Here is a 24,910-nt window from a genome sequence, read left to right on the forward strand (position 1 = left end):
ATACTCCTTATTACACCCGGTCTCAGGGATGGCTAACTCTGGAAATTCCTTTAGTCTCTAATGAGTTAGGTAAATCAGCTTTTAGATTTCTTGCACCTTATTTGTGGAACAATCTTCAAAATGTTCTTAAATGTAATGTTCTGGTGCCTTTTCTGTAATTTCTGTAATTCAAGGCTCGTCTTCGAAAGAGACCTTGGTCTCAGTTTGACTCCCTGATAAAATAAAGGTTAAATAAGTACATAAATAAAAAATTACCTGCAGTCTCTATATCGGTGTGCGTGTGTGTGTGTGTGTGTGTGTGTGTGTGTGTGTGTGTGTGTGTGTGTGTGTGTGTGTGTGTGTGTGTGTGTGTGTGTGTGTGTGTGTGTGTGTGTGTGTATGTGTGCATGTGTGTGTCTCAGCTTAGGAAAGCACCTCATTTGCTAGGCCCAGCTTGGTGAGGGGAGGACAGTGAGATTGGCAGTTCTCCTCTGGTCTCCTCTGCAACCAGCCAGCACCAGGGCTCCTGATGAGGCTGCCTGCCTGTTTCCTCAGAGCTGCCTGATCCACACAGGTGATTTGCCCCTCTGTGATTACACTTACAGGACTGGGGAACAGGGATGCACACACACACACACACACACACACACACACACACACACACACACACACACACACACACACACACACACACACACGCACACATGCACACATGTGCACGTTTCCACGCACATGTGCACGTATGCACGCACATGCACGGGTTATGCACGCACACACACACACTTTCCCTTTTCACCTTAGTCATCCTGTGTTGAGCACCAAAAAAAGCTGACAGCAATTACCACAGAACACAAGCAGCAGCACACAGTGGTATGGCTGCTGGTGGTTAAGATACACAAGGAGCTGCTGTTGCTGTTGTGCTTTCAGTATCACTCTTACTGTTGCTGTGTTTAGTCCAAGCTGTTAGAGAGGAAACCATGCACACAGAAGCAGTCAGTGAAACAACAAGGTTCAGCAGCGCTAGACCTGAGGCTTCATGCTGTAACACAATGGGTCCATACTTGCGAATATTAAAAAAAGTTTGTTTAACCTGGACCTCCGTCTGCACATCAGCAAATTACAATTGTAGACGTAGTTGCATGTAGCAGAACGCTACATTGTAGCTGTCCACTGGGCACAAACATCAATTCAACGTCTAATCCATGTTGGTTCAATGTAATTTCATTGAAATGATGTGGAAACATCGTTGATTCAACCAGTGTGTGCTCCATCAGATAACCTAGCACACGTTAGCCCTATGCTAAACTCACCAGCTGACAGTGATTTCACAAATTTACACATCAGCCTATCAAAGATCTTTATACCCACCAACCAATGGCATTTCTTAAAATATGACAACTTGACCCCCAGAGGGATATTTTATTTACTTTTGTTCCTCTTGGTCTGCCTCAAGTGTAGAGTGCCAAAATTGCATGATCATGCATATTTGTGTAAATGTCTTTATAGTAGTATTTTTTAAATAATTATTTTATATAGGTCTGTAATGTCTATGTTAATATTTTAAATGTATGTAAGTTGTCAAATAAAAAAATTATGTAATGTCTTTACTGGCATCGGCTAATGGGGATCCTAATAAATATCATGCATCCTTGACTAGGCTACTAGCTACTAACGTTAGGCACAATTAAAAAGGCAATTTTTAGCATAAGAATAAATCCCACGTCTTTTGCTCATCTGTTTCACACACATCCATACAATTTTTGCAAGATGGCGTTGCAGTAGGACATGTGAATTTGTCTTTGTCTTTTCCCATGTAAATAGCTAGTCTTTTTCGTATATATCTTAATCTCACTTTCTATCTACGAACTAAAAATGCTTTCCTGAAACCCGCCTCACCCAATGTGGTACAGATCTGCTATTTTTATTCCTTATAACTGGAACTTCCATCAGCAGCTAGCTAGCTAAATAGCTACTAGTCTCTGTTAGCCACGGCTAGCGTTCTTCGCCTTTTTCCCAATCATCAGCCAGCCTTAGCTCGGACAACATCTGCCAGTAAGCACAGCGCGATATCAACCCAGAGCACATCAGACTGCTTCTCTCTACCATATCACCGGAATCCTGCCACTCTGGATCATTACACCGGATCATTACACCGGATCATCGCAGCTTGCTAGCTGCAAATGAGTGGCTACTGTTAGCTAACGCCTCTGTCCCGAAGCAAGCACCAGCTAGCCTTGAGCTAGCCTCGAGCTAGGCCCATATACCAGTTAATTCTAGGGCTACAATACCTCCTTTGCCAATTGGCCTGGACCTTTTACTGTCGACACGGAGCCACGCCGATCCATCACGACTGGACTGCCGACGTGATCGCCCGATGTGGTCTCAACAGGCTATTCTGTTACGATGTCGCCGAAGAACCATCTACTAGCCCCGGCCCGCTAGCTTTTCTGAATGCTGTGTCCCCTGCTCGCCTAGCGTAGTAGTGACTACCGAACAGCACCCTGACTCACTTATTGCTGTTCTTTTGACCCTATGATCACTCGGCTACACAGCTGATGCCCCTGGACTGTTTCAATAACACGGTACCTATTTTGTTTACCTGTCGGCCCCAGCCTCGAACTCAGGTCCTATATGTACCTAACTGACCTGCTCTGCCCATTCATTGCCATGTACCGTTGTTGTCTTAGCTCTTCTGATTAACACCTGCGATTGCTTTATGCCTCTCTCTAATGTCAATATGCCTTGTCTACTGCAGCCTTGGCTAGTTCTTATTATTTTATTTCACTGTAGAACCCTCAGTCCCACTCAAAATGCCTTAGATAGCTCTTTTGTCCCAACCCACACACATGCGGAGACCTCACCTGGATTAACTGGTGCCTCCAGAGACAAAACCTCTCACATCGTCACTCAACGCCTAGGTTTACCTCCACATTACTCACATGCTACCATACCCTTGTCTGTACATTATGCCTTGAATCCATTCTACCACGCCCAGAAATCTGCTCCTTTCATTCTCTGTCCCCAACGCACTAGACGACCAGTTCTTATAACCTTTAGCCGTACCCTTATCCTACTCCTCCTCTGATGATGTAGAGGTTAACCCAGGCCCTGTAGCACCAAGTTCCACTCCTATTCCCCAGGTGCTATCATTTGTTGACTTCTGTAACCATAAAAGCCTTGGTTTCATGCATGTTAACTTCTCTAGGTTAGGAGGCAGCATTTGGAATTTTGGATGAAAAGCATGCCCAAATTAAACTGCCATCTTCTCGGGCCCAGAAGATATGATATGCATATAACTGGTAGATTTGGATAGAAAACAATCTAAAGTTTCCAAAACTGTTAAAATAGTGTCTGTGAGTGTAACAGCACTGATTTGGCAGGCAAAAATCTGAGAAAAATCCATTCGGGAAGTAGTTTTTTTTGTTGGTTTTGTAGTTTTCTATTCAATGCCATTACAGTAGCCATTGACTTAGGACTCAAATTGCAGTTCCTATGCCTTCCACTAGATGTTAACAGTCTTTAGAAATTGTTTCAGGCTTGTATTCTGAAAAAGCAATCTGAATGAGTGGACCCTAAAGTGTCACAGAGCTTTTTCATGCGCACGACCGAGAGAGTGCCTTTCTTGTTTACCTTTTATATTGACGACGTTATTGTCCGGTTGAAATATTATCGATTATTTAGGCTAAAAACAACCTGAGGATTGAATATAAACATCGTTTGACATGTTTCTATGAACTTTACGGATACAATTTGGATTTTTTGTCTGCCTGTTTTGACTGCGTTTGAGCCTGTGGAATACTGAAGAAAACACGCAAACAAAACGGAGGTTTTTGGATATAAAGAGACTTTATCGAACAAATGGAACATTTATTGAGTAAATGAATGTCTGCTGAGTGCAACCATATGAAAATCATCAAAGGTAAGGGATTAATTTTATCTCTATTTCGGACTTGTGTAACTCTTCTACTTGGCTGGTTACTGTTTGTAATGATTTGTCTGCTGGGCTATGTTCTCAAATAATTGTAAGGTATGCTTTCGCCGTAAAGCATTTTTTAAATCTGACACCGTGGTTGGATTCACAAGAAGTTTTAATCTTTAAACTATGTAAAATATGTTTTGTTTTCTGAATTTTTATAATGAGTATTTCTGTATTTGAATTTGGCGCCCAGCAGTTTCACTGGCTGTTGAACAGGTGGGACGCTAACGTCTCACGTACCCAAGAGAGGTTGACATCAGAAGCCTCCTCCCTAAATGTGTTTTATTCACTGCTTTAGCACACTCTGCCAACCCTGATGTCCTAGCCGTGTCTGAATCCTGGCTTAGGAAGGCCACCAAAAATTCAGAAATTTCCATCCCCAACTACAACATTTTCCACAAAGATAGAACTGCCAAAAGGGGTTGAGTTAAAATCTACTGCAGAGATAGCCTGCAGAGTTATGTCATGCTATCCAGGTCTGTGCCAAAACAGTTCGAGCTTCTACTTTTAAAAATCCACCTTTCCAGAAATAAGTCTCTCACTGTTTCTGCTTGTTATAGACCACCCTCAGCCCCCAAAGGTGCCCTGGACACCATATGTGAATTAATTGCCCCCCATTTATCTTCAGAGTTTGTACTGTTAGGTGACCTAAACTGGGATATGCTTAACACCCCGGCCGTCCTACAATCTAAGCTAGATGCCCTCAATCTCACACAAATTATCTTGGAACCTACCAGGTACAACCCTAAATCCGTAAACACGGACCAACCTGCCCTCTATATACACCTCTGCTGTCTTCAACCAGGATCTCAGTGATCACTGCCTGCGTCATTGCCTGCGTCCGTAATGGGTCCGCGGTCAAATGACCACCCCTCATCACTGTCAAATACTCCCTAAAACACTTTAGCGAGCAGGCCTTTCTGATCGACCTGGCCCGGGTATCCTGGAAGGATATTGACCTCATCACGTCAGTAGAGGATGCCAGGTTATTCTTTAAAAGTGCTTTCCTCACCATCTTAAATAAGCATGCCTCATTCAAAAAATGTAGAACTAAGAACAGATATAGCCCTTGGTTCACTCGAGACTTGACTGCTCTTGACCAGCACAAAAACATCCTGTGACGTACTGCATTAGTATCGAATAGCCCCCACGATTTGCAACTTTTCAGGAAAGTTAGGAACACAATATACACAGGCAGTTAGGAAAGCAGAGGCTAGCTTTTTCAAACAGAAATTTGCATCCTGTAGCACAAACTCCAAAATGTTCTGGCACACTGTAAAGTCCATGGAGAATAAGAGCACCTCCTCCCAGCTGCCCACTGCACTGAGGCTAGGAAACACAGTCACCACCGATAAATCTACGATAATCGAGAATTTCAATAAGCATTTTTCTACGGCTGGCCATGCTTTCCACCTGGCTACTCCTACCCCGGTCAACAGCTCTGCACCCCCCACAGCAACTTGCCCAAGAATCCCCCATTTCTCAATCACCCAAATCCAGATAGGTGATGTTCTGAAAGAGCTGCAAAATCTGGACCCCTACAAATCAGCTGAGCTAGACAATCTGGACCTTCTCTTTCTAAAAGTATCCGCTGCAATTGTTGCAACCCCTATTACTAGCCTGTTCAACTACTCTTTTGTATCGTCTGAGATCCCTAAAGATTGGAAAGCTGCCGCGGTCATCCCACTCTTCAAAGGGGGAGACACTCTAGACCTATATCTATCCTACCCTGTCTTTCTAAAGTCTTCAAAAGCCAAGTTAACAAACAGATCACCGACCATTTCGAATCCCACCGTACCTTCTCCGCTATACAACCTGGTTTCTGAGCTGGTCATGGGTGTACCTCAGCTACGCTCAAGGTCCTAAACAATATCATAACTGCCATCGATAAAAGACAAGGTCTTCATCGACCTGGCCAAGGCTTTCGACTCTGTCAGTCACCGCATTCTTATCGGCAGACTCAACAGCCTTGGTTTCTCAAATGACTGCTTCGCCTTGTTCACCAACTACTTCTCAGGTAGAGTTCAGTGTGTCAAATTGGAGGGCCTGTTGTCTGGACCTCTGGCAGTCTCTATGGGGGTGCCACAGGGTTCAATTCTCAGGCTGACTCTTTTCTCTGTATACATCAATGATGTCGCTCTTGCTGCTGGTGATTCTCTGATCCACCTCTACGCAGACGACACCATTCTGTATACTTCTGGCCCTTCTTTGGACACTGTGTTAACAAACCTCCAGACGAGCTTCAATGCCATACAACACTCCTTCGGTGGCCTCCAGCTGCTCTTAAATGCAAGTAAAACGAAATGCATGCGCTTCAACTGATCGCTGCCCGCACCCGCCCGCCCGTCTTGCATTACTACTCTGGACAGACGGTTCTGACTTAGAATATGTGGACAACTACAAATACCTAGGTGTCTGGTTAGACTGTAAACTCTCCTTCCAGACTCACATTAAGCATCTCTAATCCAAAATGAAATCTAGAATCGGCTTCCTATTTCGTAACAAAGCATCCTTCAACACTCTACTCAGCAAATTGGATGTAGTCTATCACAGTGCCATCCGTTTTGTCACTAAAGCCCCATATACCACCCACCACTGCGACCTGTATGCTCTCGTTGACTGGCCCTCACTTCATATTCGTCGCCAAACCCATTGGCTCCAGGTCATCTATAAGTCTTTGCTAGGTAAAGCCCCGCCTTATCTCAGCTCACTGGTCACCATGGCAGCACCCACCCGTAGCATGCGCTCCAGCAGGTATATTTCACTGGTCATCCCCAAAGCCAACTCTTCATTTGGCCGCCTTTCCTTACAGTTCTCTGCTGCCAATGACTGGAACAAATTGCAAAAATCACTGAAGCTGGAGTCTTGTATCTCCCTCACTAACTTTAAGCATCAGCTGTCAGAGCAGCTTACAGATCATTGCACCTGTACATTGCCCATCTGTAAATAGCCCACCCAACTACCTCATCCCCATATTGTTATTTATTTTTTGCTCCTTTACACCCCAGTATCTCTACTTGCACATCTATCACCAGTGTTTAATTGCTCAATTGTAATTATTCGCCACTATGGCCTATTTATTGCCTTACCTCCCTAATCTTACTACATTTGCACACACTGCATATATAATTTTCTATTGTGTTATTGGCTGTACGTTTGTTTATCCCATGTGGAACTCTGTGTTATTTGTGTCACACTGCTTTGCTTTATCTTGGCCAGGTCGCAGTTGTAAATGAGAACTTGTTCTCAACTGGCCTACCTGGTTAAATGAAGGTGCAATAAAAACAACATAGTTTTAAAAATAGTCTAAGAGGATTTTGGTCTTGTCAAATAGCTGTCATGTACCTCCATTACAATCACTACCAGGTGGCATACACCACTAAACTGGTTAACTGTGAATCTTCGGGGCACAGTAACAGTGGGTTCGAGGCCCTGTTCACTACTGGACCTCAAAGCTCAATTTAAATAATGCATATTTGTTGAAGTGGATGAAGGAGATCAGCTACAATGTAGCGTTATATCACACGCAAGCAAATCTACGATTGTAATTGGTTGATGCACATTTTGTGCCATTATGGCACCAATGTGTCTGAGGTCTGTAACAACAACTATTTTACAATGGCAAAACAATTTAGGCCATTTTTGCCTTTGAGAAGATTAAGCAACTGTATGCCTTCTGCGGCATGATTACAACAAATTACTGCATCTTATGTGAATATCTCCCAGCACATGTATGTGCCAAATGTATCATGGGAACCATGCCCATGCCCTATCCCGAAACCCCTTTCTTCCATTAAATAAATCACTTGTCATCATTATAACCAGTGAATAGGGGTCTGACTGCTCAGTGCCTAAACGCTTCAGTTGTAACACATCCACAAAAGCAGCAACCTCCATTTCAAACTGACAGGCATGACTCTGATGCACTCTGATCTGGAACGAAAAGCCATCACTCTGCCTGTCTAGTTTTAATCAACAGATGTGGTCCCAGGAGAGAGCATGGCACTATGAGGACCAACAGACCAACACTCACCATTAAAGACAGACACAGGGTATGTCCAAAATGGCAACCTATACCCTATATAGTGCACACTATTTCTGACCAGGGCCCATAGGGTGCCATTTCAGACACAAAACCAGAAGCACATCTGCATGCCTCAGCCCTTCTGTGTTTGGTGTGTTTGTCATTGTGCTGACATTCCACAGGGGATGGGAGAGTAAATCATTTAAGAAAAAGGGAGATAAACTCTGTTTCTCTTATCCATTGAATTATGTTTTGTTAGTCTTTTGTTAGGCTCTACGCCACAAAAAAAATAAAATGAATCAATGTCTTTGTTCCCAGTTGGTCGCACGGAAATGGCACTCATTTATAACCGGTTTCATCTTCTTTTCATGAGATTATTCTCTTTGTTCAAGGTGTGCTGTCGAGTGCTTATCACTGAGCCTTTGTTGAACAGTTTTAGTAATTACAGATTAAATACTTTAAGCAGACTTGAAAGAGTCTGAAATATTTGTGCTTTCTCCTTCTAAAAGACCATACTCTTCAGACGACACATACAGCTAAAATGGCTATGAATAACAATGATAATGGTATCAAAAGGAATATCCATATCAATAAGCGCACATGCAAATTACCATCTCTAGAGTCTATAATTCATCTGTGTTTTAAAAACAGCCACTTGTTTGTATCTTCTTCACTTAACACTTTCCATACCCACTTATCTTACACCTACTTTAGAACTTTTTCATCAACTGCTACTCTGCTGTCCATGCTATTCTTACTCTGGTATAACATATCCAAGTATGTATTTGCTAACTATTAGACAAGCAACCCTGAAAAGATGATGGGCCTCCTCAGAAGAGCTGCCCTGCTTCCATAACATAAAATACCACATTTAAACCACAACCATACAGCTGCTGTCCTTTTGTTTCCCACGCTGAGCTGGGTTGAGCCATGATAAAATAAAGCCTGCTCTCTGCTCTGTGTCAGGGCCTGGCTGAGGCTCTCTTATTTAGGGGAAGCACTCTGATTCCTGGGCTGGAGAGGATGCCCATGTGTTATAACTCTACGATGGCCATCTCAATGCTAGATTAAATTTTATGTCTTCTACTGGGAGGGGGGAAAGTAGCCCAAACAACTAGAAGATTCAGGTCATAAACACACTGATTGCTGGTATGTTTCTGGACAAACAAGACACTCTGGGCTAGAGGATCACCCGGCCTGGACCTCTCCAAGTTGCATACTTTTATGTCACATCCATTAAATCAACATCAATGATGCAGGGACTATAGTGTTGTTTGTTTCTTCCAATGTTTTTCTTCAGGTTAATTGATGTTTGGCTTCTAATGGAGGTAGATGGGAATCCATTTGGAAACAATGAAGGTGGGTTGCACACTTAGGATATATCAGGTTTTTATGAAAGTTTTTATAGGTGCACAAGTCCATAAAACAAGATGATAAGTGTACACAAACTTACAGCTCGAAGAGTTGCAGATTCTGGAACAGTTGCCAGGACAACGTGGTCAGAGGGTTCTTGGATAGGTTTCTGTAGAAGAGAGGGAGACAGAGAAAACACATGATAAATGTGTTAGTGCTGGACTGTGTGGTCGAGGCTGATGAAGAAAACAGTATCTGAGAAAAGACAAAGCACAAATAAAACAAACTGAAAAATCATCAGGGAATAAGTGGTGCTGGAGGGAACGGAGTAGCCCTGACAATCCAATAAAGACAGACTTGGTCATTTTCAAGACAACAAATTAAATAGAGACAGTGAGGACCTGAGGCCTTCAAATCCAATACAAAGAAGGTGGCTGAAAAGCAGATAAGGCATGTAACCACCAGAGCACCGCTCTAAGATGTTAAACCCTGAAATGGAAGTATTCTTGCAGAGCGAGAGTGAGTGGCCCACCAAGGGATCTGTTTGTATTCTGCGGAGGGAGAGTGAGTGGCCCACCAAATTATCTGTTTGTATTCTGCAGAGGGAGAGGGCGAGGGAGTGGCCCATCAAATTATCTGTTCGTATTCTGCAGAGGGAGATTGAGTGGCCCACCAAATGATCTGTTCGTATTCTGCAGAGGGAGATTGAGTGGCCCACCAAATGATCTGTTTGTATTCTGCAGAGGGAGAGGCCCACCAAAGGATCTGTTTGTATTCTGCAGAGGGAGAGTGAGTGGCCCACCAAATGATCTGTTCGTATTCTGCAGAGGGAGAGGCCCACCAAAGGATCTGTTTGTATTCTGCAGAGGGAGAGTGAGTGGCCCACCAAAGGATCTGTTTGTGTTCTGCAGAGGGAGAGTGAGTGGCCCACCAAAGGATCTGTTTGTATTCTGCAGAGGGAGAGGCCCACCAAAGGATCTGTTTGTATTCTGCAGAGGGAGCTTCAGCTGATAACCACGTATTTTTATTTTTCGATTTTTGTCATTTAACGGATGCTCTTATCCACAGCGACTTACAATTCGAAAAGGTGTGAACTTACAGAAATGAAAAATTATATGCTACAGGCTGATATACGAGGCTGTGCTCAAGCGCAACGCAATGATGTGAAAATATTGCACCATCAAACTAACACTGTGGGAAGCCCACTAGGGAGCATTCACCCAAGCCCACTCCAACCCTTCTCTGTGAAGAGACAGTGAGCACCAGGGGCTGAATCACTAACAGTGGAACATAACGAACAGCCCCTCATTATGAATATTCATTGAATACTTCAGATACTTAATACCCTAACACTGCCCTGGTTAGATCCTAGCAGACCTGGCTGACAGATAATCAATGCATTCCACTGCATTCTTACCACTCATCTGGCCCTGGGGACCGGGGGACTGCTGCCTAGCTGCCTGTCTGTCACTGACCTGTCCCCTCTGCTGCTCTGCTCTGCAGCACCATGGACAGTGAGGGACTACAACACATACACCTCTCAGTAGTCTCTCTTTATAGGACCATTGACAGTGCAAGACCTCTGCGACAACTCTGACCTTCCCTCAGTATACAGAACTATGGGCACAGGAATATCTATCAGTGCTGTCCATAGTCCATATTGCTGTATAATATACAGTGCATACTCCTTACCTGCTCCTCTCTACTACAGGACCATGGACAGCAGCCATTTTCATACACAGCCCTTAACCTGCTCTTACTTCAGCACCATGGACAGTGAGATATACAGCAGCATAGGCAGTTCAGGCTAGTTTCAGAAATAGAGATGAAATCATCCTACTTCACACTAAATCCAATCCTATCTGGGACCTGGCGGTAGGTAGAATAAGCTCAGTATCCGTCATTACGGGTAAGAAGCCGGCCTCAATTGGTCAGGCACAGGAGGCTATTCAGCAGCCACTGTGACTAATTCAGCTAGAGGATACGGAGAGTCAAATTACCCAGCTGAGGGCTGGCTGCCTGTGCCCCACACTACAGCCCAATCCCCATCACACACACACCTTCTCCCTGCAGTGGGCACTCATTCACTCCATTTCAAGGATTTAATATCATTGGGTTGCGGTAGACGGAGTCTGTACCATTTTATTTTTTACCTCAATCATTGAGGGATACTGAATGAGTGCACCCTTTTAGGAGAAGGGGGTAAATTTCAGGTCAAGATATGGGAAATCTTCCCGTTCAGACCATTCTATACCATTATTAGATATGTTATGGAATACTTGATCCATGGGTAGCCTATGTTTTTTATGTGCTTTATGGTTTGGTCTAACAGGAAAAAGGTCTGTCCAGGTTAATTGCATCAAAATACTACAATCAGAATAGCACACAATCTTTCCTTACATTTCAGAGAGACATGCCCATGCTGCTTAATGTGCCTCCTTGGCTAGTCCTTCAGCTGGTGGTTGGATGAATAGGGATCCCGATACGCTAACACTACTAAACACTGCTATGCTGCTGCACATGCCTGTTTCCATGGCAAAGCAAAAGCTTTGTGGTACGGATTTGTGGCACGGTCTGATTTGATTTATATATTTATTTGTTATTGCCATCTCTCCCCAAATCCACAGCACTGTGTGGTGCACTGTCTTCTTTAGTAGAGGGAGGACCTGGGACCACCAGGGCATCTGACCCGGTATTACAGGAGCCGCGTCGAGCCAAGTCTCCAGAGACAATTGTAACTAATCCCCTAGCTGCAGGAGTCAGGAGGACTGAAGCACCAAGATGCCAGGAGGACTCAGGATGTTGTTAGATTCCTCCATAGCACATTCCTGTGCACCCCTGGCCCCTGGCATTCTAATCACCTCATTAAATTGATAATGAGATTATTAAAGCTGCATCCACAGGGACTAGTAGGGGCCGAGTGTTTTTTTCCTACATGTTATTATTCTTGGCACACAAAGGAGGAGTTGGACACTGTGTATTAAGCTAGGGTTTCCCAAACTCGGTCCTGGGGCCTGCCCTGGGTGCGTGTTTTGTTTTTTCCCCTAGCACTACACAGCTGATTTAAATAATCAAAGCTTGACGATGAGTTGGTTGTTTGAATAAGCTGTGCAGGGCTAGGGCAAAAACAAAAACATGCACCCAGAGCAGGCCCCAGGACCGAGTTTGGGAAACCCTGTATTAAGAGACCAGTGGTAAGAAAAGAACATGCAGCCAGAGCCAGCCCAGCCGGCAAAAATATTATGTCTGTCTGTCCCTCTGTCAAACCTCACCGTCCCCCTGAGGATGGCGAAACACTAATGAGAAATGGGAATTCTACACAGACTGCACTGAGAGGGACAATTATAGAAACTGGAATTAGATCCAAATCAAGAGTTCCATTCCAAAACGCTATATATCCTATGTATCCAAATTTTAGCAAATTTGCTTTTATTGTTTAAAGAAATGATGGTCCCGCTTTAAATGACATGCAGCTTCATAAAGCCTTTATAAACACTACATAAATGTGTTACAAATCATCTATAAACAAATCAAATCCAATTGTATTTGTCACATACACATGGTTAGCAGATGTTAATGTGAGTGTAGCGAAATGCTTGTGCTTCTAGTTCCGACCATGCAGTAATATCTAACAAGTAATCTAACAATTTCACAACAACCACCTTATACACACAAGTGTAAAGGAATGAATAAGAATATGTACATAAAAATATATGGATGAGCGATGGCCGAACGGCATAGGCAAGATGCAGTAGATGGTATAGAGTACTGTATATACATAAGAGGAATGTAGGGTAAACATTATATAAAGTGGCATTGTTTAAAGTGGTTAGTGATACATTTATTACATCCAATTTTTAATTATTAAAGTGGCTAGAGATGAGTCAGTATGTTGGCAGCAGACACTCAATGTTAGTGATGGCTGTTTAACAGTCTGAGGGCCTTGAGATAGAAGCTGTTTTTCAGAATCTCGGTTCCCGCTTTGATGCACCTGTACTGACCTCGCCTTCTGGATGATAGCAGGGTGAACAGGCAGTGGCTCGGGTGGTTGTTGTCCTTAACGATCTTTTTGGCCTTCCTGTGACATCGGGTGGTGTAGGTGTCCTGGAGGGCAGGTGGTTTGCCCCCGGTGATGCGTTGTGCAGACCTCACTACCCTCTGGAGAGCCATACGGTTGTGGGCGGAGCAGTTGCCGTACCAGGCGGTGATACAGCCCGACAGGATGCTCTCGATTGTGCATCGGTAAAAGTGTGTGAGTGTTTTTGGTGACAAGCCGAATTTCTTCTTCAGCCTCCGCTGCTGCGCCTCTTAGCATTCTTGGGAACAGGAACAATGGTGGCCCTCTTGAAGCATGTGGGAACAGCAGACTGGGATAGGATTGATTGAATATGCCCGTAAACACACCAGCTGGTCTGTGCATGCTCTGAGGACGCAGCTAGCGATGACGTCTGGGCCGGCAGCCTTGCGAGGGTTAACACGTTTAAATGTTTTACTTACGTTGGCTGCAGTGAAGGAGAGCAAGCAGGTTTTGGTAGCGGGCCGTGTCGGTGGCACTGTATTGTCCTCAAAGCGAGGAAAGAAGTTGTTTAGTTTGTCTGGGAGCAAGACATCGTGGTCCGCGACGAGGCTGGTTTTCTTTTTGTAGTCCGTGATTGACTGTAGACCCTGCCACATACCTCTCGTGTCTGAGCCGTTGAATTGCGACTCTACTTTGTCTCTATACTGACGCTTAGCTTGTTTGATAGCCTTGCGGAGGCAACATATGTCATGCTTTAGAAAGGGTTCATAAATGTGGCATAACTGTGACATATCCACCAATGTCAAATGTGAAATAACCCACTATGTCAAATATGACATAAACCTGTGCCATATAAACGGTGGCATAAGCACAGCTTAATAAAGGCTTTATAAATCCTATTAAATTGAGGATTCACAAAGCATTTTTAACCCTGTCATGCATCTTGGTAGAGCATTGCAATGCCAGTGTGTTCAAATGTTCATTTGTCTGCCAGCTCAGGGACAAGCTACACTATTCAGAACTCTGTGTAATGTTCAATGTAACTGCATTGCTGGACTTTTTGAAACTTCATGTATTTGTATTGTTAAAAAAATTACAAATAAAAGGAAATTAATGGTTTAAACATTTCTTTAAGGTTTATTTGTTTTAGCTATTAGTGATAATTCCCTAAGTGTTAATACATTTAAAACATAATTAAGACTTTATGTGTTATGAATGAACAAAGGTGTCTGACTTCATAGTAAGTACAGCATCATTTGATATAAAGCATTTATGGATGTGTTATGAATGACCGAAGGTGTCTCACTTCAAACTAAGTATTACGGGATGCTACATAAAGTGTTAATAAATAGGTTATTAATGTTCTGCTAATTTATGAAGGTTCTCTCATGATCCACAGGTTACTGTATGGTGTGTATTTAAATGGGTTGATGGACCTGCAATGCTTGCGTTTGTGTGTGTGTGTGTGTCACCCAGCCAAGATGATTTGGAGTAGTCCAGGTTTTTATTTTCGGTTCCCATGCTGGAGATCAGGGCTTGATTACCAGCTGTTACAATGGTGCGAACATTTTGTGGCTAATATTTCAGCAGGGCAGTGGAGGAATGTATCAAAGACCTGACTGGGCACTGCACCGCACGGTATGGCTCGTTTTTATTGTGCGTGTATGTGTTGTGTACTGAGGAACATGTAACTTGGTTCCAGAAGAAAACCACTTTCAATTTCCTGATGTTTGCGGTCTTTCATCAAGGTAAGTGTTTATTGGTGTAACGTTGTCCCCAGGCTATTGCATACACAGCACATATAAGCCTAGAAAATCAACCATTCAAAGTTGGCCTTAGTGGGAGTGACCATAGAATTTTTTTTTTTTTTTTTTATTATTATTTTTTTTTTAAGATGCAAAATCCATTTATTTAATTGCCTTTTTGTCTGTAGTAAATACTTGATCATACAGGTGTCAACATGTTTATTCCCAGTTAATAAGAGCTTGGTTTCTACATGTGTGAATCCAGTGGTAATGTATTGCCATTTCCTCTATAATAGAAATACTTCAGCATATTGCTCTTTCTGTCCCATTGTCACCTGGGTGAGACATGCCCACTTGTCAAATTCTGAATTCCAAATCACACCCTATCTTTTCAGATATACAGTTGTGTGGAGGGAGGCAAGGTGGCAAATTGGACTAAAGAAAATGTATGCATATCATAGGCGGAGAGGATACTGCAGTACACCAGGGGTGTATTCTCAATACTCTTAACATGGCTTCCTTGCCACACCTTTCTTTGAATAAACTGATTTGGGAGACTTCAGCCATGATGCTTATTCAAATAAGTGGTGTACAATCAGGAGAGACAAGGAAACAAAGCCACTTTAGACTACTCACTTTAGTGACCATAGAATTTTATGGGAGTGACCTTATTGAGTAAATTACAGTATTTGTCACCAGTCTATGTCCTTTGCTAACATACATTCCCTCTGGTCATTACTAGTTAACATAGTCACAAAGTAATTATGGCTAAACCCTGCCCATTTCCACAATTTCTCTTTCTAACGAAGGCCAAGTTTTATGCATTGGTCCACCAGTCCTTCTGCACATTTTGGTGGAAGTGTTTGGGAGTGAGATTGGGTGTAATGTGACTAACATGACTTCACTTGAGAGACTATGCCATCTTTCTGTCACGCTTGCTCCCTGGCGCTCGAAGGCGCCAGGCTCCCCAGCATTACGCACCCCTGCCACCATCATTACACACACCTGCCTTCTCCCGGCACACGCATCAGCGATTATTGGACTCACCTGGACTCAATCACCTGTGTCATTACCTCCCCTATATCTGTCTGTTCCCAAGCTCTGTTCTAGGATTAATGTTTGTTTGTCTTTGCATACCCGGTTCTGAAGCTGTCTCTGTCCTGTTTGATGTCTGTTCCATATTAAATGTTCTACTCCCCGTACCTGCTTCTCTTCTCCAGCGTCGATCCTTACAGAATCCTGAAGCCATCAAACTAAGCATCGGGGAGTGCTGGCTTTCAGGTTGGTGGTGACGCCGGGTCCGGGGGCCGCCGCCGACGGAGCCAGGGGTGCCTAAGCCAGCTTGTCGGGCTTCCACGCCCTAGCTGGCTCGAGAGGTTTTCTTGTCCCGGTTGGCTTGGCAGGCGCTCATCCCACGTCAGGCCTCAGCCGGATTGCCAGGGTTTTATGCGTTCGCCGGCTCACCAGACGTCTACTGTACGCTTCAGCCGGCTCAGCAGGCTCCCATGTTCCCGCGGGATCAGCAGGCTGTCATGCCTCAACCGGGCCGTCAGGCTCCCACGCCTCAGCCAGTTCGCCAGGTTCCCACGTCTCAGCCAGTTCGCCAGGTTCCCACGCCTCAGCCGGTTCGTCTGGCTTTTACACCCCAACCGGCTGGTCCAGCGCCCAGGCCACGACCGGCCTGTCAGGCTCGCCCAGGTGGGACACCGGGTGGTGCCCTTAGAGGGGGGGGGTACTGTCACGCCTGCTCCCACTCCCCCTCCCTGGAGCTTGAAGGCACCAGGCTCCCAAGTGTTACGCACCCCTGCCACCATCATTATGCGCACCTGCCTTCCCCCATCATGCGCATCAGTGATTATTGGACTCACCTGGACTCAATCACCTGTTTCATTACCTCCCCTATATCTGTCTGTTCGCAAGCTCTGTTCCCGGCTTCAGGATTAATGTTTGTTTGTCTTTGCATACCCGTTTCTGAAGCGGTCTCTGTCCTGTTTGATGTCTGTTCCATATTAAATGTTCTACTCCCTGTACCTGCTTCTCTTCTTCAGCGTCGGTCCTTACACTTTCAATAAGTCACCCTTTATAAAGCACATGTTTATATCATATTCGACATAGTGGATTAGTCACACAGTTTTGCCACATTTATGAACCCTTTATAAAGCATGACATACAGTTATGGATACTTTAACTCTTATGTAGTGTTTTATGAAGGCATTATGAATGCTTTAAGAAGCCTTTATTTAAAGTGGGACCGAAATGGTGAAAGAGATGTGTGTTTTTTCACTATCTAATTATGGCATGGAGTTGTTCGTAGACAGACATGTATTTGTTTAAAATATATATTTTTTTGAAAATGCAAAACATTAAGAACTTTCCATGACATAGACTGACCAAGTGAATCCAGGTGAAACTTAGAATCCCTTATTGATGGCACTTGGTTAAATCCAATTCAATCAGTGTAGATGAAGAGGAGGAGACCTGTTAAAGAAGGATTTTTAAGCCTTGAGACAATTGAGACATGGATTGTGCACGTGTGCCATTCAGAGGGTGAATGGGCAAGACCAAAAAATGGAAGTGTCTTTTTTATTTTTAACTAGGCAAGTAATGGCTGCAGTCCCGGTAACGGGACCGATATTTACAACAGCCAGTCCAAGTGCAGGGCGCCAAATTCAAAAACCAGAAATCTCATAATTAAAATTCCTCAGACATTCATGTGTCTTATATCATTTTAAAGGTAATCTTGTTGTTAATCCCACCAAAGTGTCCGATTTCAAATAGGCTTTTCAGCGAAAGCACTACAAACGATTATGTTAGGTCACCACAAAACCAAAAATAATCACAGCCATTTTTCCCAGCTAAAGATAGCTTCACAAAAACCAGAATAGAGATAAAATGAATCACTAACCTTCGATTATTTTCATCAGATGACACTCATAGGACTTCATGTTACACAATACATGCATGTTTTGTTTGATTAAATTCATATTTATATAAAAAAATCGGAGTTTACATTGAGGCTACAAGATTCACTAAATGCAAAAACATCAAGTGACTTTGCATAGCTCATCGTTTCAACATGAATACTCATCATAAATATAGATGATAATACAAGTTATACACATTGAATTATAGATATACCTCTCCTTAATGCAACCGCTATGTCAGATTTCAAAAAAACTTTACGGAAAATTAATTGCACGCTATAATCTGAGACGGCGCTCAAAAGTAGCATACCACAGCTGCAAAGATGGCGTCACTATAAACAATAAAATACATGATAAATATTCCATTACCTTTGATGATCTAGATCAGAAAGCACACCAGCAATCCCAGGTCCACAATAAATGTTTGTTTTGTTCGAAGAAATCCGTTATTTATGTCCAAATACCTTCTTTTGTTAGCGCGTCTGGTTTACATATCCAAACGCTAATTCTGGTCAGCGTTATATCGGACAAAAACTTAAAAATGTGATATTACCAGTCGAAGAAACATTTCAAACTAAGTACTGAATCAATCATTATGATGTTTTTAACATATAGCTTCAATAAAGTTCCAACCGGAGTATTCGTTCTTGTCTGCGTGAGCAGTGTCTTGCATGAAGAAAAGGCATGATCAGGACATGGCTGCTTGATGGACACCTGACTTATTCTGCTCTCATTCTCTCCCACAACATCATAGAAGTCTCATTGGAATTTCTATTGATTGCTGACATCTAGTGGAACCCCTAGGCAGTGCAACATCATTCATAACTCAATTGGATTTCTTAAGGGACTCAGACAAGCTCAGATTTCTGACTTCCTGTTTTGATTTCAACTCAGGATTTTAACTGCCAATATGAGTTCTGTTAATCTCACAGACATAATTCAAACAGTTTTAGAAACTTTAGAGTGTTTTCTATCTAATACTAATAATAATATGCAAATATTAGGAACTATGACTGAGGAGCAGGCCGTTTGAAATGGGCACCTTTCATCCAAGCTACTCAATACTGCCCCTTCAGCCATAAGAAGTTAAGAACAAATTCTTATTTACAATGACGGCCTACCCCGGCCAAACCCGGACAACGTTGGGCAAATTGTGCGCCACCCTATGGGACTCCCAATCACGGCCAGATGTGATGCAGCCTGAATTTGAACCAGGTACTGCAGTGACACCTCTTGCACTGAGATGCAGTGTCTTAGACCACTGCGTCACTCAGGACCCCAGCATATGGCAGTAGGTGCCAAGCACACGGGTTTTTGTCAAGAACTGCTACACTGCTTTAAACCTCAACAATTTCCTGTGTGCATCAACAATGGTCCACCACCCAAAGGCCATCCAGCCAACATTGTGTGGGAAGGATTGGAGCCAACATGGCCAGTATCCCTCTGGAACGCTTTTGACACCTTGTAGAGTCCATGCCCCAACAAATTGAGGCTGTTCTGAAGGCAAAAGGGGGGATGCAACTCAATATCAGGAATGTGTTTTGAATACTCACTGTATATCCGCATCACTCGCAGAGAAATAAGTAATACTGCTAGGTTTTACACAGTCAAATGTAACAAATAACTTTTTAAAATAACTGTACAAATGCTACATTATTTAAATCAGTATTTAATATATATATTTGTCATGCCCTGACCTTAGAGAGTCTTTTTATGTCTCTATTTGGTTTGGTCAGGGTGTGATTTGGGGTGGGCATTCTATGTTTTGTTTTCTATGATTTTGTGTTTGTATGTTTTGGCCGGGTATGGTTCTCAATCAGGGACAGCTGTCTATCGTTGTCTCTGATTGGGAACCATACTTAGGTAGCCCTTTTTCCCTCCTTTCGTTGTGGGTAGTTGTCTTTGTTTGTGGCACTATAGCCCTTAAGCTTCACGGTCATTTTTGTATTGTTTATTGTTTTTATCGGCGTCATTCAAATAAAAAGGAATATGTACGCTCACCACGCTGAGCTTTGGTCCACTTCCTTTGACGGCCGTGACAATATTAAAGTATATGAATGAAAAATCTGAGAACAAATATATTTTACACACACATGAAGGTACCCATAAACAATAATTTCTGATGAAAAAAATACAAATGTGAAATATTTGTGGATAAAGCATTTGGAAATAAACTCTTCAAATATTCTGTCGTTTCTGGATGAAAGTGTGCTCATGAAAATGGCCTGTTGACAGAGGCTTTTATCTGGCTGCTAGACAACAGAGTGTTAGTAGTGATTAGTAAACGTTTTTGCAGTTGTTGACCTGCCCTTTGCAGCATCAAAAGATGATGCTCCCCAGTCTAACAGCCACCTTCCATCTGGGTAACAGTAATATACTGTAGAGATAATGGTATCACATGGGAATGGAACTACGATGTGAGCAGCCTTTCAGAGGGGAAAAAAATAGATTCACATCATTAGTCTAAAAATGGAATACAATAACATAATATTTGTAGGAATCCTTTTCTCTTGGGGAAGTTTAGCTCACAAATAATCCCTTTCAGATTGTCACACAGAATCAAATACTGGGATGAGGAAGAGGAAAAGCAGGAGCCCCTAGTAAAATACATGTTGTTTAGACAGTCTACCTTCTGCATGTGTATAGTAGGCATGCATGAGTATGTATGAGCATGTGAGCATGCATATATGTGTGTATTGACCATAGGAGCATGTAGGTATATTAAATGTAAGGCATCCAGACTGTCACTCTACAGTACGTGTGTCCTTGCGTGCAAGTGCCCGTATCTGTAGTGTATATGTAATATTATAAACTGGGTGGTTCGAGCACTGAAGGCTGATTGGTTGACAGTCATGGTATATCAGACCGTTTACCACGGGTATGAAAACACATTTATTTTTACTGCACTAATTAAATTAGTAACCACTATATAATAGCAATAAGGCACCTCAGGGTTTTGTGATATATGGCCAATATACCACGGCTATGGGCTGTGTCGTTGCCAAGAACTGCCTTTTGCCGTAATATATAGTCGATATACCACACCTCCTTGGGCCTTACTGCTTAATTATGTAGCAATGAGCCTGAGTGTGTTCTGTGTTACAATACATGGAGAGTGGTGAGTGAGTTGTGTGTGTCGGGGGTTGGAAGAGTGAAGGTGCCTGTTGAGGTGGGTGGATTATGAACCCTATTAACATAAAGAGGGAAGAATTATTTAATATTTTTGAAGCCTTCATTACCTCTTAACCAGGCATTGCACCCATAACACAAGGGAACTCTTTTTCTCCCCCTCTGTTCCGGTGCTCCTCAGCCAGTGTATTTTGTTAGGCTCATTGAATCAGAGCATTGATCATGAGCGAGATTAAGGTGAGAGCAGTCAAAGCCCCAGTGCAATTAATACTCTAAACAAAATGAAGGTCAGGGGCAGACACTTCCTCTGTAACTCCTTCCCACGGTGCCTTGCAGGCCTGAGCATGGGATGCCCCTCGGTGGGTGAGGGAGGGAGATGGGAGATGGATGAATGCAACAATACCTCCCCCATTACTAAGACCTGCCTCCCCCTCACCAGGTCTGCCTCCCAACACCACCACACCACCACCTGTCCGCATGCAGGAATGGAAGTGTCCTTTTCAAAGGTCATTCTTCGTTCCAGTCATGAGAAATGTCAGCTAAAATTGGATTTGGGGAGAGAAGGCAATAACAAATAAACATATAAATCAAATCAGACATCAAATGGGACGTGCAGCCTCAAACACATAGGAAGAGGCATGTCGTTACTTAAAGTGAGAAAGACAAATGTAGAAATGAATCATAGGAGAAGGTCAGAAGCTAAGCGGACAAAGCCTTGTGGTTCAGAGTCAATACGTTCCTTATGACATTTGATAATGTTCTTCACATGCCTTATAGAGCTCAGCAGGGTTCTTTATAGCAGGCGGGTAAATTTGCACTTGGCTCTGGAATTAACACAGTTCAGAGGTGATTAAAATTGCCACTGCAGAGCTGCTGTATACTATGCATATCTTAAGGCGAGTAAATGTACATTGAGTGAGAGTGGAAAAGGTAAAAAGCTGATACTTATGATGCGTTTTTAATAAGGTATGATATTCATGATATTCATATACATTTGCATATGCGTGTCATGATACTCTGCATAAAAAATAACCACAGAATGTTGATAGCAGTGAGTCCTCCTGATTGTCTCGAGCAGGAGTTTATGGGACACTGGGGCTACAGCCCCTCATCTATAATGCAGATGAAGAAGTCAACGGGAGGACCAGGGCCCATTGTTAATAACATGGCAATTAAACATAGCCTGCAGTCAGATACTCCACACAGTAGGACTCATGTTTATGCTTTTTATCTCTCAGTAGTCTGAAGCCAAAGGCAGTTCCTTAGATCTGCCGAGAGGGAAAGGACTGCTGATGTCAAAATTAGACCAGATAGAGCATTTCAGATGGCACATATTATTGTTTGTCACACAACAGGTATGAGACCTTAGCAGGTTAGCATGGAGCGATGTGGCCATAACTGACATGGACACACTGGGGCCGGTTGGCACCTTTAATGAGAACCATCTTATTAATATTATGGTACCTGTGGATGACAAACAACTATACCTATTGGTTACAGTGGAAGCAATGAAAACACTAACACAAAACATGATTAGGCAGCTCTAAAATGCGTAGATACTACCAAAAACAGTCACATTACTAAAATTACAGGGTCATAAATTATTTAGCATTATAACATATTTGGGGGTTTAAAAAGTGTTGTTGATGTATGAGACCAGTTTATTCCTACCTGTGAAAAGACCTCACAGATGGAAGATTACACCCCATATGATGGTTATATCTTTTAACAATATTCCCAGGTGCCAGAAACTGTTGCAAATCAACTGAAAAAGTTGAACAATACTTATTGAAATGATGAAAATCTGCAGAAGGGAAAGTATCTGAAAGAAGTGAAAAAGAGATTGATTCTATGCACTGAAACATTCTGACTCAATTCAAACCCGCCTCGACAGAATATAAACTTTTGTATAAGAAGAACACCATCATCCCTGGACACATCCATTTATAATATCTCACAAGCATAATCAGAAAAACCACAGGGGGCTGCCTATGACTATCGTTTCCTGCATCCAGCTATCAATTCCTCTCTGGCACACTTCCCATCGAAATGAAAAATGAATCTGACTGAAAAAATTGCTTAAAAAGGCATGCCAGTTTTCTTCAAAACCTTAGGAGTCTCCTTGACACACATTTAACCAAAAACTTGAATTAAATACGCTCGTTATGTCTCAAAGAAAAACAGTTTTCATCAAACACACAGATACTATACACCTGGGTATATCATTTCAACTCAAATAGAATGAAACCATACATAAAGCCATGAAAGAATGAAAGCATACGGGCAATTCCATATAAAATGACTCATGAATATCTTCCCGGTATTGTTCTATGTCAAGAATAAATCACTTTTATCCCGGGTAACCCGGTATTTCCCGCCAAAACCGGAAGTGTCATTCAAGAGCATATAAGGCATATAAATAGGCCTATGTCTGCATTTGAAAATACAAGCCTGATGCTACCTGAGCCTGATGAGCCATACATGAAATACATTTTAGACAAAAGACAAAAAAAGACAAAATGATTGTGCCATTATCCAATACATATACAGTTGAAGTCGGAAGTTTACATACACCGTAGCCAAATACATTATTATTTTTTTTTTTTTTTTTTACCCCCTTTTCTCCCCAATTTCGTGGTATCCAATTGGTAGTAATTACTATCTTGTCTCATCGCTACAACTCCCGTACGGGCTCATGAGAGACGAAGGTCGAAAGCCATGCGTCCTCCGAAACACAACCCAACCAAGCCGCTTCTTAATTAACACAGCGCGCCTCCAACCCGGAATCCAGCCGCACCAATGTGTCGGAGGAAACACTGTGCACCTGGCTACCTTGGTTAGCGCGCACTGCGCCCGGCCCGCCACAGGAGTCGCTGGTGCGCGATAAGACAAGGATATCCCTACCGGCCAAACCCTCCCTAACCCGGACGACGCTAGGCCAATTGTGCGTCGCCCCACAGACCTCCCGGTCGCGGCCGGCTACGACAGAGCCTGGGCGCGAACCCAGAGACTCTGGTGGCACAGCTAGCGCTGCGATGCAGTGCCCTAGACCACTGCGCCACCCAGGAGGCCAGCCAAATACATTTAAACTCAGTTTTTCACAATCCCTGACATTTAATCTTAGTAATATTCCCTATCTTAGGTCAGTTTAGATCACCACTTTATTTTAAGAATGTGAAATGTCAGAATAATAGTAGAGAGAATGATTTATTTCAGCTTTTATTTCTTTCATCACATTCCCAGTGTGTCAGAAGTTTACATACACTCAATTAGTATTTGGTAGCATTGCCTTTAAATTGTTTAACTTGGGTCAAACGCTTTGGGTAGCCTTCCACAAACTTCCCACAATAAGTTGGGTGAATTTTGGCCCATTCCTCCTGACAGAGCTGGTGTAACCGAGTCAGGTTTGTAGGCCTCCTTGCTCGCACACACCTTTTCAGTTCTGCCCACAAATTTTCTATGGGATTGAGGTCAGGGCTTTGTGATGGCCACTCCAATACCTTGACTTTGTTGGTGCCATTTTCCCACAACTTTAGAAGTATGCTTGGGGTCATTGTCCATTTGGAATACCCATTTGCGACCAAGCTTTAACTTCCTGACTGATGTCTTGAGATGTTGCTTCAATATATCCACATCATTTTCCTACCTCATGATGCCATCTATTTTGTGAAGTGCACCAGCACCAGTCCCTCCTGCAGCAAAGCACCCCCACAAAATGATGCTGCCACGACCGTGCTATTAGCCTATCAGAAGCTTCTCGGT

General features: G+C 43.0%; 1 protein-coding gene across 1 annotated transcript in view; it reads right to left on the reverse strand.

Annotated features, from left to right (window-relative positions):
* LOC120053194 (NT-3 growth factor receptor-like) overlaps positions 1-11,062 on the reverse strand; it is a 157,936-nt gene extending 146,874 nt beyond the window's left edge. The window contains exons 1-2 of the mRNA XM_039000353.1: positions 11,025-11,062; positions 9,433-9,501 (exon numbers count right to left, since the gene is read on the reverse strand). Of these exons, the coding sequence (XP_038856281.1) occupies positions 9,433-9,501; positions 11,025-11,062 (107 nt within the window). The remainder of the gene's footprint in view (positions 1-9,432; positions 9,502-11,024) is intronic.
* Between the last annotated feature and the right edge of the window lie 13,848 nt (positions 11,063-24,910).

The sequence above is a fragment of the Salvelinus namaycush genome, chromosome 9 (assembly GCF_016432855.1).
Source record: "Salvelinus namaycush isolate Seneca chromosome 9, SaNama_1.0, whole genome shotgun sequence".
Lineage (NCBI taxonomy): Eukaryota > Metazoa > Chordata > Actinopteri > Salmoniformes > Salmonidae > Salvelinus > Salvelinus namaycush.